The 12,795-nt window shown below is 61.0% G+C and overlaps 3 protein-coding genes across 3 annotated transcripts; 2 read left to right on the top strand and 1 right to left on the bottom strand.

Annotated features, from left to right (window-relative positions):
• The first annotated feature begins 1 nt into the window (after position 1).
• CLTB (clathrin light chain B) lies at positions 2-7,144 on the top strand. Its single transcript, XM_072873744.1, has 5 exons — positions 2-341; positions 2,105-2,151; positions 3,461-3,578; positions 3,883-3,994; positions 4,965-7,144. Exons 1-5 carry the CDS (start codon positions 158-160, stop codon positions 5,134-5,136), a joined length of 633 nt encoding a protein of 210 aa, XP_072729845.1. The 5' UTR covers positions 2-157; the 3' UTR covers positions 5,137-7,144.
• Positions 7,145-8,825: 1,681 nt separating this feature from the next.
• Positions 8,826-9,659, bottom strand: HIGD2A (HIG1 hypoxia inducible domain family member 2A). The gene is made up of 2 exons (XM_072872713.1): positions 9,441-9,659; positions 8,826-9,186 (listed from the first exon to the last, which is right to left on the bottom strand). The coding sequence occupies exons 1-2, from the start codon at positions 9,553-9,555 to the stop codon at positions 9,020-9,022; spliced, it is 282 nt and encodes a 93-aa protein (XP_072728814.1). The 5' UTR covers positions 9,556-9,659; the 3' UTR covers positions 8,826-9,019.
• Positions 9,660-9,774: 115 nt separating this feature from the next.
• On the top strand, positions 9,775-12,627 carry NOP16 (NOP16 nucleolar protein). Its single transcript, XM_072872712.1, has 5 exons — positions 9,775-9,948; positions 10,171-10,282; positions 10,982-11,051; positions 11,835-11,941; positions 12,188-12,627. The coding sequence occupies exons 1-5, from the start codon at positions 9,842-9,844 to the stop codon at positions 12,329-12,331; spliced, it is 540 nt and encodes a 179-aa protein (XP_072728813.1). The 5' UTR covers positions 9,775-9,841; the 3' UTR covers positions 12,332-12,627.
• Positions 12,628-12,795: the final 168 nt, after the last annotated feature.

Genomic DNA, 12,795 nt, shown 5'->3' with positions numbered 1-12,795 from the left:
GCAGGACGGGCCCGGCGGGGCCGCCCCGCCGCTGATGTCAGCGCGGCCGCCCCGCCTGCCGCCGCCGCCGCCGCAGTGACAGCTCCGCCCGCGCCCAGTCGGGCCCAGCCCAGCCGAGCCGCGCAGCCGGAGCGGGAGCGGGGCGGGCGGGCCTGCCATGGCCGACGACTTCGGCTTCTTTTCCTCGTCCGAGGGGGCCGGCGCCGAGGAGGACCCGGCCGCCGCCTTCTTGGCCCAACAGGAGAGCGAGATCGCGGGCATCGAGAACGACGAGGGCTTCGGGCCGACCGACGGCGAATCGGCCGCCGCCCCTGCCGGGCAGGCGGCCCCGCCGGAACCGGGTGAGCGCCGCGCTGCGCCGGGCGGGCGCGGCCGGGGCCCCGCGGGGTCTGCCTGGCTGCGCGCCCGGTGGGCACGGAGGGGGCTGCCACCCCCGTGGGTGTAAAGGAGGACTGTGTCCCCTCTTGCCCCGAGGGCGGGGAGGGGTTCCTTCCAAGCTGCACCCGCCGTGGGACTGGGGTTCCCCACGGGATGCACTGCACCCCCAGTGGGTGATGGGGTCCGTGCTGCACCTCCAATGGGCAGGTGATGGGGTTCCCCAGTGGCCAGGCCTATATCCCAGCAAGGACTATCTAGGGCCCGTGCTTGGTCCCAGAGGGCTTGATGTTGGGGTTTCCTCTCAAGCTTCAGGATGTGGGGTGAATCCTGAGCTGGGACTTGCCAGCTGTGGGGTCATTCCTCCCCTGTGTGCTCAGACTGGGTTCCCTGGGTTGGATGGACCCCCATCTCCGTGTCTCAGTGCCTCCAGCTAGGGCAATGTGAGAGGCATCCAGGCGAAGCTGAGGAGCAATGACAGCCCTGCCACTGTCCTCACAGACAGGAGAGCCCTTTGGGGTGCAAAATGGAAGGCATTTCCATTGGGGACGTTGTGGTCCCAGGCCCTGCAGGCAGAAGATATTAATCCGGATCTCTTGCCTCCAGTCTGTGGGGGCTTTGGTAGGTAGCAGGGGCTCAGGGTCTGCTCTCCACATGGACATAGGGACGCTGCTGCCACAGTACTCTGACTCCTTCCCCTAACCCAGGCCCACAGGGTGTCCTTGTGCTGGCTGTGGAGCAGTGGTTTCACCTCTCCACACACGGGGCTGCGGAGGCAGACCTGGGCCCAGCGGGGTGTTGACAGCCGTGGTGATAAATGCAGTCAGACAGGCTGGAGCTGGGTGTAGTTGGCTCTGTGGGGGCGAGCACTGTGGGGACAGCGCTTGCCTGAGCTGCACTGTGGCTGTGCGGCTGCCTGTGCCTGCAGCTAGGCAGCTGGTAGAAGCCCTGTGGTCATCAGAGCTGTGACAGCTCAGAGCCTGGAGTCTGCCTCCTTCAAAGCCTCTTCTCTGCCTAGCAGCAGAGAGCCCCGCATGGGGCTGGTCTTGTGGCCCTGGTGTGCAGCTTGGTGTTCTCTGGGGCTGGGGGGCAGATGGGCTGTACCCCAGCTGTGGGTCTCAGTGGTGCCTCATTCCCAGACCTAACCTTGCAGCTCATCCCAGGGGCATGCCCCTAAGTGGGCTCTCGAGGACCTTGGCATGCACGCTTGCCCTCCTCTCCTGGTGGAGCACACTGCAGTGTTTCTGTGGGCTCTGTCCCTGGCAGGGTTGCCTTCCCATCGCAGCCCTGCACTGCTGGGCACTTGGCTGACAGTTTCTGGGTCAGCTGTCTGTGTCCATCGGCAGCCTCTGCTTGGCCGCTTGCAGATTGGGGTTGGTCGGGTTGTCTTTCTACAGTCAGAGCACCTCCCTGTATCCAGCCCCGTGCCTGGAACAGTTTCCCTAATCTTCAGATAAGACAAAACACCAGTGAAAACACCATAAAGACATAAATGCCCAGAGAGGCTTGTCTGGGAGAGAGAGATGTGCTGGCTGAATCCCACCTAGGACAGGAGACCATGGGGCCTGGCCCACATATGTGGGGCTGTTGTGGATGGGTGTGCTGGGCTGGAAATGGCACAGCCAAACTCCCAGGAACTGATTCGCTTCCGTTTCATGAACACCAGCCCCTCCGGGATCACCTGCAGTTGCTATAGTTGTGTTTGTGTTTCTCTCTTCCTTTTCTCTAGCTGGTTTCCAGAATGGAGGAGCCACTGTCAATGGAGATGTCTTTCAGGTGAGAGCTCAGCCCCTTGCCCTGGCTCGGTGGTGCTAAGGGGCATTGGGTGGGTATGGGGCCAGCACTCCACTGCTCTGCCCCCAGGATTGACTGGACTTTGCTATCCAGCCCCACAACAGCTATGGTGCTCCTGGGAAGGTCTGGGTCTTGTGGGAGAGTCCTGGCTGCTCCATTCTCACACCTCTTTGAAGAGAATATTGGTCCTGCCTGCCATGACCTGCCCCAAATCTGTTTGCAGGTGGCCTGTGCCCTGAAGGAGTGCCTGGGCTGTAAGAGCAGATGACAAATCCTCCATTCCCCACAGAAGCCCCCTCTCTCCAGCCTGGGTAGCTCCTGGAGGCCTCTGAGGCGGTCAGGAGCATCTCTTAGCAGGGTCCAGAGCCAGGACAGCGCTGCCATGGGACACTTGCTTTGCTGTGGCCTTGCTGCCAAGTCCTGGCAGCATCTCCCATTAAACCCACTTGCCCCATGGCCAAGGGTGTTTCATGTCAGCTCTCTCTGGGAGCCCGAAGCCCAGCTCTGCTGGCTACAGGAGAAGCTGTGCCAGCTTCTGACAAGTCCTTCACCCCACTCAGTGCTCAGCAGCGTGGCATGTGCATTGCCCATACCTAGTGTATGGGATGATAATCACATTAGAGATGGGACAGACTTAATTAGATTGGGGATCTTGGAGGAAAGCCGTAATGCCATTGCTGAGCTTGGTGTCAGGCTGGGTGTCCTGGCCAGTGGAAGATGTTAGGAGAGGTGCTGAGCCAGTGTGGTGCTGGGCCTGGCGGGAGCCGTACAGGCAGCTTGGCTCGGAGGGGCGAGGGAGGCTCTTGCCTGTGGGCTGGTGTCCAGGCAGAGCGCTGTACCTCCCTTGGGCCCTGCCTCTTGCCTGGGCTCTCCCGGTCTGTTGTGGCCAAGCCTGTAATGACGCTCAGTCCTGGGGCTGCCTCAGCCCAAGTCAGGGCCGGGGAAGCCCGGTGCTGGTGGGGAGCATGTCACAAAGCTGGTGGCTGTCCTCTGCTGTGGGGCTGCCCGGAGCATGCGAGTGCTGGTTGGCAGCGAGCAGCAAGTCAAGGAGGGGAGTGCTAGGAAGTCTTTCTGGGTGGCAGGGCCTGGGGCTGGGATTTGGGACAGCAGCTTGAGCAGTGCTTTGGGGACACTGTCCCACATGTCCTGGGCTGTCACCCTCCCTACCTCCTGTCTTGGCTTGTCTGAGTGCTGGGAGTGTGGAGTCTTGCCCTGCTGCCAGCCCTCCGAGGTGGCTGGGCTGGGCTGTGGAAAGAGCTGGTGCTGATGGTGAGGTGCTTGTGTCCTGCAGGAGTCCAACGGCCCCACGGATGCCTACGCAGCCATAGCCAAGGCTGACCGGCTGACCCAGGAACCTGAGAGCATCCGCAAGTGGAGGGAGGAGCAGAAGAAGCGCCTGGAGGAGCTGGGTGAGACCCAAGGCCGTGTGTGGCCATGCTCGTGGCACCTTGCAATGTGGCAGTCAGGGCCCTTGGGGTCCCTCACCTGGCGGTGACCCTGCTGCATCCCAGAGAGGTGTCTCGTGCCCCGTGCCCTGTGGGTGCCCCTGCCAAGGATCTGCTGTCCTTGGGGCAGTGATGCCTTTCAAACAGTACTAGTGGGGACTGGGGACAGGCCTGGGGGGGCTGCAGCTGTCCTGTCGGCCGAGGGGCTGCCCAGTAGACCCAGTGGGTGCCAGTCTGGCTGATGGAGGCTGTCTCGCCCTGGCCTTAGATGCAGCATCGAAGGTGACTGAGCAGGAATGGCGTGAGAAGGCCAAGAAGGACCTGGAGGAGTGGAACCTGCGTCAGAATGAGCAGATGGAGAAGAACCGGGCAAACAACAGGTATGTCGGGCTCAGCGTGGCTGCAAGGGCTGTGACAGGAGCTGCTGTGCAGCCAGATCTGCCTTCCTGGGATGTCTGGGGATCTCTGTCCCCACAGTGGGGCCCAGCCCTGTGGGGACAGAGCTTTGCCAGGCAAGGGGAGAGGCCCCAGGGCTTCAAGCGGCTCCGGTGGCTGTGCAGGGCCACCCTGGCTGGGACCACACTGGGATCACCCTGGGATCTCAGTGCCTCGCATCGGGGCAGGGTTGGGGCACCATCTGTGCAGCCCTGTCATCACCGGCAGGTCTTCCTGGTGCTGTGTATGCTGTGATGAGTGGGTCACGCTCTGTGGGAGGATGCTAACCCCCTCTCTGTTTCTCTCTTTCTAACCCTCTGCCTGCCTGTCTGCTCTGCGCTCTCTCTCTGTCTGTGCCTCGGGGGCTAGGATCGCTGACAAAGCCTTTTACCAGCAGCCGGACGCCGATGTGATTGGCTATGTGTATGTGCCTCTTACAAAACCGTATCCTGCCCCGCAGGGTCTGGGGGTCCTGGCCCCAGCACTGGCTGCCCAGCCAAGGGAAGGGGGGATGCTGGGAGGTACTGGGCCGTGGTGAGGTCCCAGAGGGAGGATGCTGCAGCTGAGCATCTCCAAATGGTGGAGTCTTAGGAGGCAAGTGGAGCTCCTGGAAATGCCCTTGTGGGGGCTGGTTGAAGAGGCAAAGCTGTGGAGTCTTGTGCCTTTTGGGGGACAGCTCTGGGGGTGGAGAAGTCTTGGGAGCAGGCAGACACCCCTGTGCCCCTGGATGAACCTATCTTGGGCAAGTGCAGCCAACAGCAGCCTTGAGCATCGTGTGTCTCCGGATCCCGGAGGATGCTGAGCTGATCGGCTGGAGCAAGGGGACAGGAAGCGGGAGCATGAGGGGTTCCCAGACAGAGGGGAGGGTCTCCTTGGAAAGGGTTCTGCCAGTGACAACCCTCAACATCTCTGCAGGGCCTCGGAGGAAGCATTCCTGAAGGAGTCCAAGGAGGAAACCCCAGGCTCCGAGTGGGAGAAGGTGGCCCAGCTCTGTGATTTCAACCCCAAGAGCAGCAAGCAGAGCAAGGATGTCTCGCGGATGCGCTCGGTGCTTATCTCCCTCAAACAGACACCCCTGTCCCGCTAGCTGCCGCCTGGCACAGCCAGGAGCGCAGCAGGGCAAGGCCAGGCTCACTGAGCCGGGCGGCTTCGTGGGGCCAGCCCATGAGGGGCCTCACCCTGCCTGCCCGCTGTTCCCTGGTGTGCGCCTCAGCTGTGCTCGAGTCACTGGTTGTAACTCTCCCCATGGTTTTCCTTTGCTTAAAAGGTGCATCGGTCTCTTTTTACACTTATTTATTACTGTGGCATTTCCCTGGGAAGCGACACTGGGTGGCAGAGCTGAGTTAGCAGGGGAGCTCCCAGCCTGGGCTCTGTGGGATGTTGTGCCCAGGGGCCTGGCTCAGTGAGAGGGGGAACACCCCACTCGGTGTTCCTCACCTCACCCCCATGCTGGGAATCAACCTGCCTGCGGCTGTCCTGGCCTGGGCGAGTGCAGGCTTGGCAGCCCCGTGTCTGGGCCTGGGTCCTAGCCCCAAGGCAGCGATCCTAGTGGGAGCCCTGGCTCCCATCTGCCTTTCTGGCAGGGTTTAGAGCAGAGCTGGCTGCAGGGCTGCAAGGGTGGAGGAACAGCCCTGACTCAGCTCTGCACCGCAAGGTTCTGCAGGGAGCATGGCCGCAGCATGATGCTGCTGGGCTAGCAGGGACTGAGGAACGTGAGTGCAGGCACCCAGGCTAGGCCAGGACTGCCAGTGGTTGCCCCAAGCCCAGCAGACCTCTCCCTAGCCTGGCTGTGCACCCCAAAAAGCTGGCAGGGCTCCAAGCAGCAGTTGCAGTGTCTGTGTCCCATCCATCCTGCGGGGCTGCTGGTGCCAGGCAGCATGGTGGTGTGGGGCACTAGGAAGGGGCCACGGGGTGAGTGTGCAGGACGTTTCTTGTCCCTCTGCCAAGACTACTAGCAGTTGGAAATGTGGGGTGCCAGACTTTGGGGGCCCTTGGCTCTGCTCCTTCCCCTGCTACTAGGATGGGAGATGGAGGCTGTGTGGTTGCAGGGCAGCAGATGGGAAGGTCCAGCCACTGTGAGGCAGGTTGAGCCCCCAGCTCCCTAACCCAGGGTCCCAGAGCAGCATTGGGCAGTTGTGGTGCTGGGGTTTGTACAGTCCCTGGAGAACAAGCAGCACATCTGTCCGCAGCTGCTCTGTGGCTTCTCTCTGGCCCCCGCTGGATTTGCACACCTGAAGCAGCGTGGTGAGATGCCTCAGTCCTGCTCCCTGCCCCACAAGGTGCACGCTTTCTGGCGTGAACACCAGCTTTCTCTCCTCTGCTTGGTGGGGCTGGCCCTGGAAACCTGCAAAACTCCCGTGTAGCAGGAGAGGGGCAGGCTGCATGCACCCTGCTGCAGGGCAGCCTGGAGCTCGTGCCCCGGGTCTGGCCTGTGGGGGCTTGGGAAGGGCTCGTAGCAGCAGGCTGGGGGGGACATGGAGCAGAGCCCACAAAACATTTGCTTGAGCCTCACTGCAGAGCCCTGCTCAGACGAAAAACAAGTATGCAGAGCTTTCCTGCCCTACAGCTATGGTTCCATGAGTCAGGAAGGTCACCTGCCCTGCTGCTGCAGCCTACCGGTGGGGTGACCGAGCACCCCTGGCTCTTGGGGCATGGGCTCAGCAGTGGGCTGGGAAGGGAAATGGGTGTGTAGGGAGTCACTCAGTGTTGTGTGCTGGCATTGTGCCCCCTTGTCCATAGGGCTGATTGCTCCTACTCTGTCCCCCTGCACTCCAGCATGCGTAGGCAGCTCTGCTGCGGTGCGGGATGGACACCAATGCAGGATACCTCAGGACTCGGCTGCCTGCCTCTGCCTTTCACTGCAGAGCAGCGGGAAGCACCTCTGGCTGCGTCCCGGGGGCAGGGAGACCCCTGCACTCTGGCCCTCCAGCACCACAGGCAGCCGGGCCCCTGGGTCCCCCAGCTGCTATGTACCCCGTGTCAGGCAGGGGCAGCCAGCTCCAGGGGAGCCGTGCCCACAGCTGTTCTACATCCCCTCGGCTTTGGTATCTGTGACTGTTCAAATCACCTGTTACAATAAACTGACATCTCCAGTCCTATGGGGCACTGTCTTCTTTCTGCTTCAGCAATGCACACGTGTGTTTAGGAGAACCCACAGCCACGAAGCCTCCTGTGGGAAGGGCGGGGCTACAGGAGAACCACGTCCTACAGGAAAAAATAGGAGCGAGGGGAAGGGCCAGAGGGTTTGCGCTAGGCCGTGGCAGAAGCGGTGGCAGCAGGACCCAGGGGCTCTGCTCTGCCCCCAGGGAGCTGCAAGCTCCTGCTTGTCCAGACAGGCTGAGCTGCTCCCCAGCCCGCTGTGCCCGTCTCCAGGCTGCCAGGGCTGCCAAAGGATTGTGCTTGCAGCTGCCTCTCACACTCCTGCCCCAAGCTAGCCGGGCTGGAAGTGCCAGCGAGGCAGCCAAAAGCAGCAGGCAGCCAACCAGGGAAGACGGGCAGTGCCACAGCTCCGCAGCAGGCAGAGCCCCGGGCTCCCCACTGCAGAGGTGGAGCTCACCCTGCTCAGCACCAGTGGTGGCTTATCCTCCACCCTCGCATTTCAGAAGTCGCCTCCGGTGGGCGAGAGTCTTCCCCCCTCTCCTTGTCGAGGCGCACTGGCACCGTGGTTCCCCAGGCAGGACAAACCAAGCACTCGTTCATGGGCAGAGCGAGTTTACCCCTCACCCTGTCCTCCAGAACTGCTTGTAGGGGCAAAGCGGGATCAGCAAGCTGCCAGGCAGCCAGCTGCAAAGCCACCACAGGCCAGGGAGGGCTGAGGCGCAGGCACCAACGTGCAGACACCCAGAGAGCAAAACCTGGAAACGCCCCACGCGGCTCAACGTGAGGAGGGATCACAGCACGGTTAGCAAGGTCTGTGGCCCTTTCCCCTGCAGAGATACGCTCTGCCTACAGGCAGGTACAAGCTGCTGCAGCCACACAGCAAACAGATCCGACAGCCCCATATCCTCCCTGCCCTGCGGCCCTGACACGGGAGAGCAAAGCTTCATTGCTTACCAAACACCCCTGGTGTGATCCAAACAATCCAACGCCAACAGCGGGACTTGGAGGCACCCGTGATGATGACACAGGCAGTGCAGTCCCCTCTGGGAACAGGGCACTTGCTCAGCAGCCAGTTCTAGCTCACGCGAAGCAGCGAGCTGCGCAGGAACTGACTCCCCAGCAAAAGCAGCCGAAGCAGCAGCGTGTCTCAGAGAACGCGGCCAGGCCCTGTTTTGGAAATGCGACTTCCCAAGTTGTTTTCACAGGGAGTTACATCTCTTGTGTCCTGCTTACATCATCACAGCTTTGAGGCAGTTGTGCCTGCTCCCCTTCCTTCTCACAGTGTTTATTCTTCTGGCTTCTCAATCTTCTGCAATCCAGTATCAGTCAGAATCTCGCTGCAATTCACTTTATTACTCACCAGCTGCAACTGAACAGATTACATGTTCTCCCCAAACAACTCGCCCACTGCTTATGAACTCTGTCCTGCCAGGGTCAAGCCATAAACAGAGCTATTCCTTCCTACCTGGGCAGCTCATTTCTCAAATGTTGGTGCACCGCCTGACTAAAGCCACACCTCAGTGCAGACCATGACCCAGAGGACACAATTTTAACAGATTGTGACAGCACCAAGCAGGGACAAGAGGTCTGACGGGGGCGGAGAGCCTTAGTGAGGCGCAGCCTCCAGTGCTGCCAGAGGATAAGCTCTCAGGGAATTAAAAAATGCCACGGCCCAAATTTCAGGTTAATCACAGAGGTGTATTAGCCACGTTTCCAGCACCCTGGAACACAGAGCCTCTCTGACACTGGCTCCACCGAGACATCACAACTGTTTCTCAGAAAACTCCATCCGCAGCCAGAATCCACCCTGCCAGCTGGGGCGCAGGCTGGCGGGCGCACGCCCACGGCCGCAGCTTCTCTCTTGCCTGATTTCACTTTCTAGATTTCATGGCTGTGACCACCATGCCTCCCAGGAGGGCCGCAAAGGTGAAGCCCTGGGCCAGGATACGTGCCCGCATCATCAGCTGAGACCGACGGATGTTGCCTCTCTTGAAGCAGATCAGTCCGTAGGTCAGGACGCCGACAGTGCAGAGGCAGCCTGCGGAGAAGGACAGACGGACGGCTCAGCGGAGCCGGGCAGGGGCTGTGAGGACCGGCTCCCACCTCGCCCCCCGCACCTGAGCGCTGCTGGCTTGTTGGACAACGCCCCCGAACTAGGGACGTGCCTCCCCGGAGGGCAGCCCCTCGGGTTTGGGCTCACTGCCCTCCCCCGTCACCAGCCCCCATCAACCCGGCCCTTCCCCCTCACCGCAGCGCCCCCCCCCCCGTCACCCCCCGGCCCTTCCCCCTCACCGAGGGGCACCATGGGGTTCTCTCGGGTCTTGCGCAGGAACTTGTCCCCGAAGCCCTCGTCGCTGAACACCGGCAGCGGACTGGGCTCCAGCGGCGGGGGAGGCCCGGCCGCCATGGCTGCGGCCCGCAGGGAAGGTGACCACTAGCGACCCTCCCCGGCTGCCGTAGCCAGGAAGCAGCGCGGCTCCCGGCGGGTAATGGGGGGACCGCTCCCGGCAGGCCGCACGCCCCGCCCCCGCCGCGGGTCATGCCGGGGGTTGTAGTCCGCGGCGGGGTAACCCCGCGGGAGGTGTTGCCAGCGCGGGACTACACTTCCCGTGGTGCCCCGCGGCGCGGCCCCGCCCCTCGCGGCCCGGCCCGGCGCTCGGCGGCGGCGGCGGCAGCAGCAGCGTGTGGCCGCCATGCCGAAGGCGAAGGGGAAGAGCCGGCGGCAGAAGTACTCCTACAACCTCAACCGCAAGCGGCTCTACCGCAGCGCCCGCCGCCGCGCCGCCCCGCGCATCGCCTGGTGAGGGCCGCGGGGTGTGGGCACACGGAGGGGCGCGGGGGCCGTGCGTGGGCTGTGGGCAGGGCGGCCGTGAGCCCATCGCCGTGTGGGAGTGGGCCCCCGGGGGGACCTGCTACACGTCCCGGTGGGCGCTTGGGGGCTATTTGTCTGTGGGGAGGGGAACACGCACCCACGCGGGGAGGGTGAGCGCAGCCCGCGATGCCGGTGCCTGTCCCCGCGCAGCTCGCATATCCGCCATGCCTGGGACCCGACCAAGTCGGTGGCGCAGAACCTGGCCGAGATGGGCCTGGCCGAGGATCCCAACAAGGCCGTCCCCATCCCCAAGAAGCTGCTGGTAAGTGTGGCCGTACCCTGCGCCGCTGGGGAAGGGCAGGGGGGCTCGGCTGGGGCTGCTCCTTTGTGGGGGGTGGAAGGCCAGGCCTCCTCCAGGACACGCAGCCGGGCTGGGGAGAAGCAGCGTGGAGAGCAGCGTGCCCTGGAGCACGGGTCAGGCGGCTCTGGATCAGTCTCTGTAGGTGGATGGGTTTCTTATCTTTATTGACACGCTTTTGTCGCCAAGATCTGGTGTGGGAGTGAGCTAAGGCATCACAGGGAAATAATGGGCTTTGGAACAAGTGTAAATAACGTCGGTCAGTCTCCTGGGACTTGCTAGAGAGAGGTGGGGTTGGGAACACTGCAGCTGAGTTCCTCCTGCTACAAAAGAAAGCCTCTTTGTGTACAGCAGCGCCAGCCTGGCCTGCCTGCGTTGGTGGGCAACACTTCCAGGCGAAAGATGGCCCCACAAAACATCACACACTCATGAAAAAAACAGGAGTGACCTTGTTTGCCACTTGTCTCCATTCACACAGTATTACTCGGGCAACAGGCTTGCCCATGAGCTAGCTTAATGGCACAAATATGGCTCTGCTTAAGCCACCTGAGATTTCCTGGTCCTTGCAGCCGTTGTATAAGGAGTTTTGGGAGCAATGTATGGGGACGCAGCTCTCTTCTAAATGGGCTTGTCTTGAGTTGCCTTTTCTCTCATTTAACACAGGGGATGGAAGTGGAAAGCAATGGACGGGAGCAAGGAAAGAAAATAGTGCGGAAGCCCTACGTGGTGAACGGTCAGTGCTGCTTCTGTCCTCCCCAGGGAGCGCTTCACCACCTCCAGCCTTGGCGGGTTTCCTGCTGAACCGCACTGCTGCCATTGCATTTGGGGTTCTCCCAAAGCCCCGTGGGTTATTTTGTCTTTCATCTTTGTGCTGCCAGACTGTCCTTAGCTGCTGTGCTGTGCCAGGGGCAGGGAGTGGTGTTACTTCTTGTCCAGGCTTGTGGGCTTGTAGAGGAGTACACCCCTGGCAGCAGTCAGCTGGGGGTTCCCAGCCAGGCTAGAGCTGAGCTGGGAGCCAGGACAGCAGCTCTGCTGTTCCTGTGTGTCCTCTGTCTCAGGAATTTCCTTTTCCCTCCTGTGCTGCCTTTTCCACAGTATTTCTACCTGCAGCCCCGAGAAGGCTTTTGTCACTCTGAAACATGCTGGTGTGTGGCACCAGGGTGACAAGAAACTGTGGCTGCCATACCCCCTGTGTTTTAGTGGTGGACTGGGCAGCTCTGAACAGTTGCGCTTTGCAGCCTGGGCAGAAAGGCTCCACTCCTCGTGGTGTGAGCTGGAGAGGAGCTGTAGTGCAGGCCTGGATGTCTGCAGCCTATGTGGAGGGCTGTTGTCTTGTTCGTTTTCCTGCATGATCGTGCTGGGAAGCAGCCCTGTGTGTGTGAGCAGCCGAGCTGTGCTGCAGGAGCCACCTCCTTTCTGCAGTACTGGCAGCGCTTGATCTTGGGAAGAGGCTGCGACCTCTGAGGTGCTGCTTGCTTCCCTCCCCTGCTTCATGGTGTCTCTGTCCTTGTCCTAGAGATGGAATATGAGGCCAGTCTCCCCGAGAAGAAGTCAAACACGCTCTCACGAGACCTCATTGACTATGTGCGGTACATGATACAGAACCACGGGGAGAACTACAAGGTAAGCACTGGCTGTCCCAGAGTGAGGAGCATCCGGAGCGATTCACTCCTGATCCTCTCTGTCCAGGATCCTGTTTCACAGTCAGCTGATCGTTAAGGGGAAGCAGCGCTTTGAACCTTGGCCAGATGCCTGTCTGAGTCAGGCAGTGATCACAGCCGGCCAGGGTGGGCCTTTGGAGCATGGCTGGGCTGGTTTGGTGTTTGCTCTTGGGGCCACTCCTCTGACTTACCCTCTCCTTTGTCACAGGAAATGGCTCGAGATGAGAAGAACTACTACCAGGATACTCCCAAGCAGATTAAGAGAAAGATCAACGTGTACAAGAATTTCTATCCTGAGGAGTACAAGGATTTAATTGCATCACTCAAGCTGGAAAAGATGGATGTGCAGTGACTGCCCTTTTTTCTCAGGTTTGCCTGCAAGTGCAGGTTTGATGTGACCATTTTCTGAACCAAGTGGGGATTGACAGACAGGTGACGGTCACAGGCTCAGTGCCAGCAAGTTGAGCTACGCAAAGCCTCTGGCGACGGAGGAAGGACCTTCATTAGACAGAGACAGTTATAACCAGGCATGAAGGACTCTTGGCTGTGGCTTGTGGCATTGGGACTGAATGTGCTATGCTGCTCCCTTTCTGTGTGGCAGTCAGCACTTCTTTTGCCTTGTTAAAATAAATTACTCTTTCAAGCTGATGTGAATGTCTTGCTCATGGGCTCTCGCTTGGTGCAGTCCCACTTCAGACAGCTCATGGTGCCTACCCGTGGGACGTGGGCATCGGGCGTGTGTCACCCCCTGCAGCAACGGGGCTGGGGGCCCATGGGGCGTGGGTAGCACCTGGGCCTTTGCTGATTTCCCTGTAA

The sequence above is a fragment of the Ciconia boyciana genome, chromosome 9 (genome assembly GCF_034638445.1).
Source record: "Ciconia boyciana chromosome 9, ASM3463844v1, whole genome shotgun sequence".
Taxonomy (NCBI): Eukaryota; Metazoa; Chordata; class Aves; order Ciconiiformes; family Ciconiidae; genus Ciconia; species Ciconia boyciana.
Note: the sequence above shows the minus strand (reverse complement) of the source record. Positions and strands in the feature narration are given on the sequence as shown.

Excerpts from the sequence above, each read along its gene's own strand:
- CLTB (XM_072873744.1), top strand. The coding sequence starts at position 158 with ATGGCCGACGACTTCGGCTTCTTTTCCTCGTCCGAGGGGGCCGGCGCC. Across the intron at positions 3,579-3,882 it reads GAAGCGCCTGGAGGAGCTGG|ATGCAGCATCGAAGGTGACT; the intron begins GTGAGACCCAAG and ends CCCTGGCCTTAG. Across the intron at positions 3,995-4,964 it reads AAGAACCGGGCAAACAACAG|GGCCTCGGAGGAAGCATTCC; the intron begins GTATGTCGGGCT and ends ACATCTCTGCAG.
- HIGD2A (XM_072872713.1), bottom strand. The coding sequence starts at position 9,555 with ATGGCGGCCGGGCCTCCCCCGCCGCTGGAGCCCAGTCCGCTGCCGGTG. Across the intron at positions 9,187-9,440 it reads GAACCCCATGGTGCCCCTCG|GCTGCCTCTGCACTGTCGGC; the intron begins GTGAGGGGGAAG and ends CCTTCTCCGCAG.
- NOP16 (XM_072872712.1), top strand. The coding sequence starts at position 9,842 with ATGCCGAAGGCGAAGGGGAAGAGCCGGCGGCAGAAGTACTCCTACAAC. Across the intron at positions 9,949-10,170 it reads GCCGCCCCGCGCATCGCCTG|CTCGCATATCCGCCATGCCT; the intron begins GTGAGGGCCGCG and ends GTCCCCGCGCAG. Across the intron at positions 10,283-10,981 it reads CCATCCCCAAGAAGCTGCTG|GGGATGGAAGTGGAAAGCAA; the intron begins GTAAGTGTGGCC and ends CATTTAACACAG.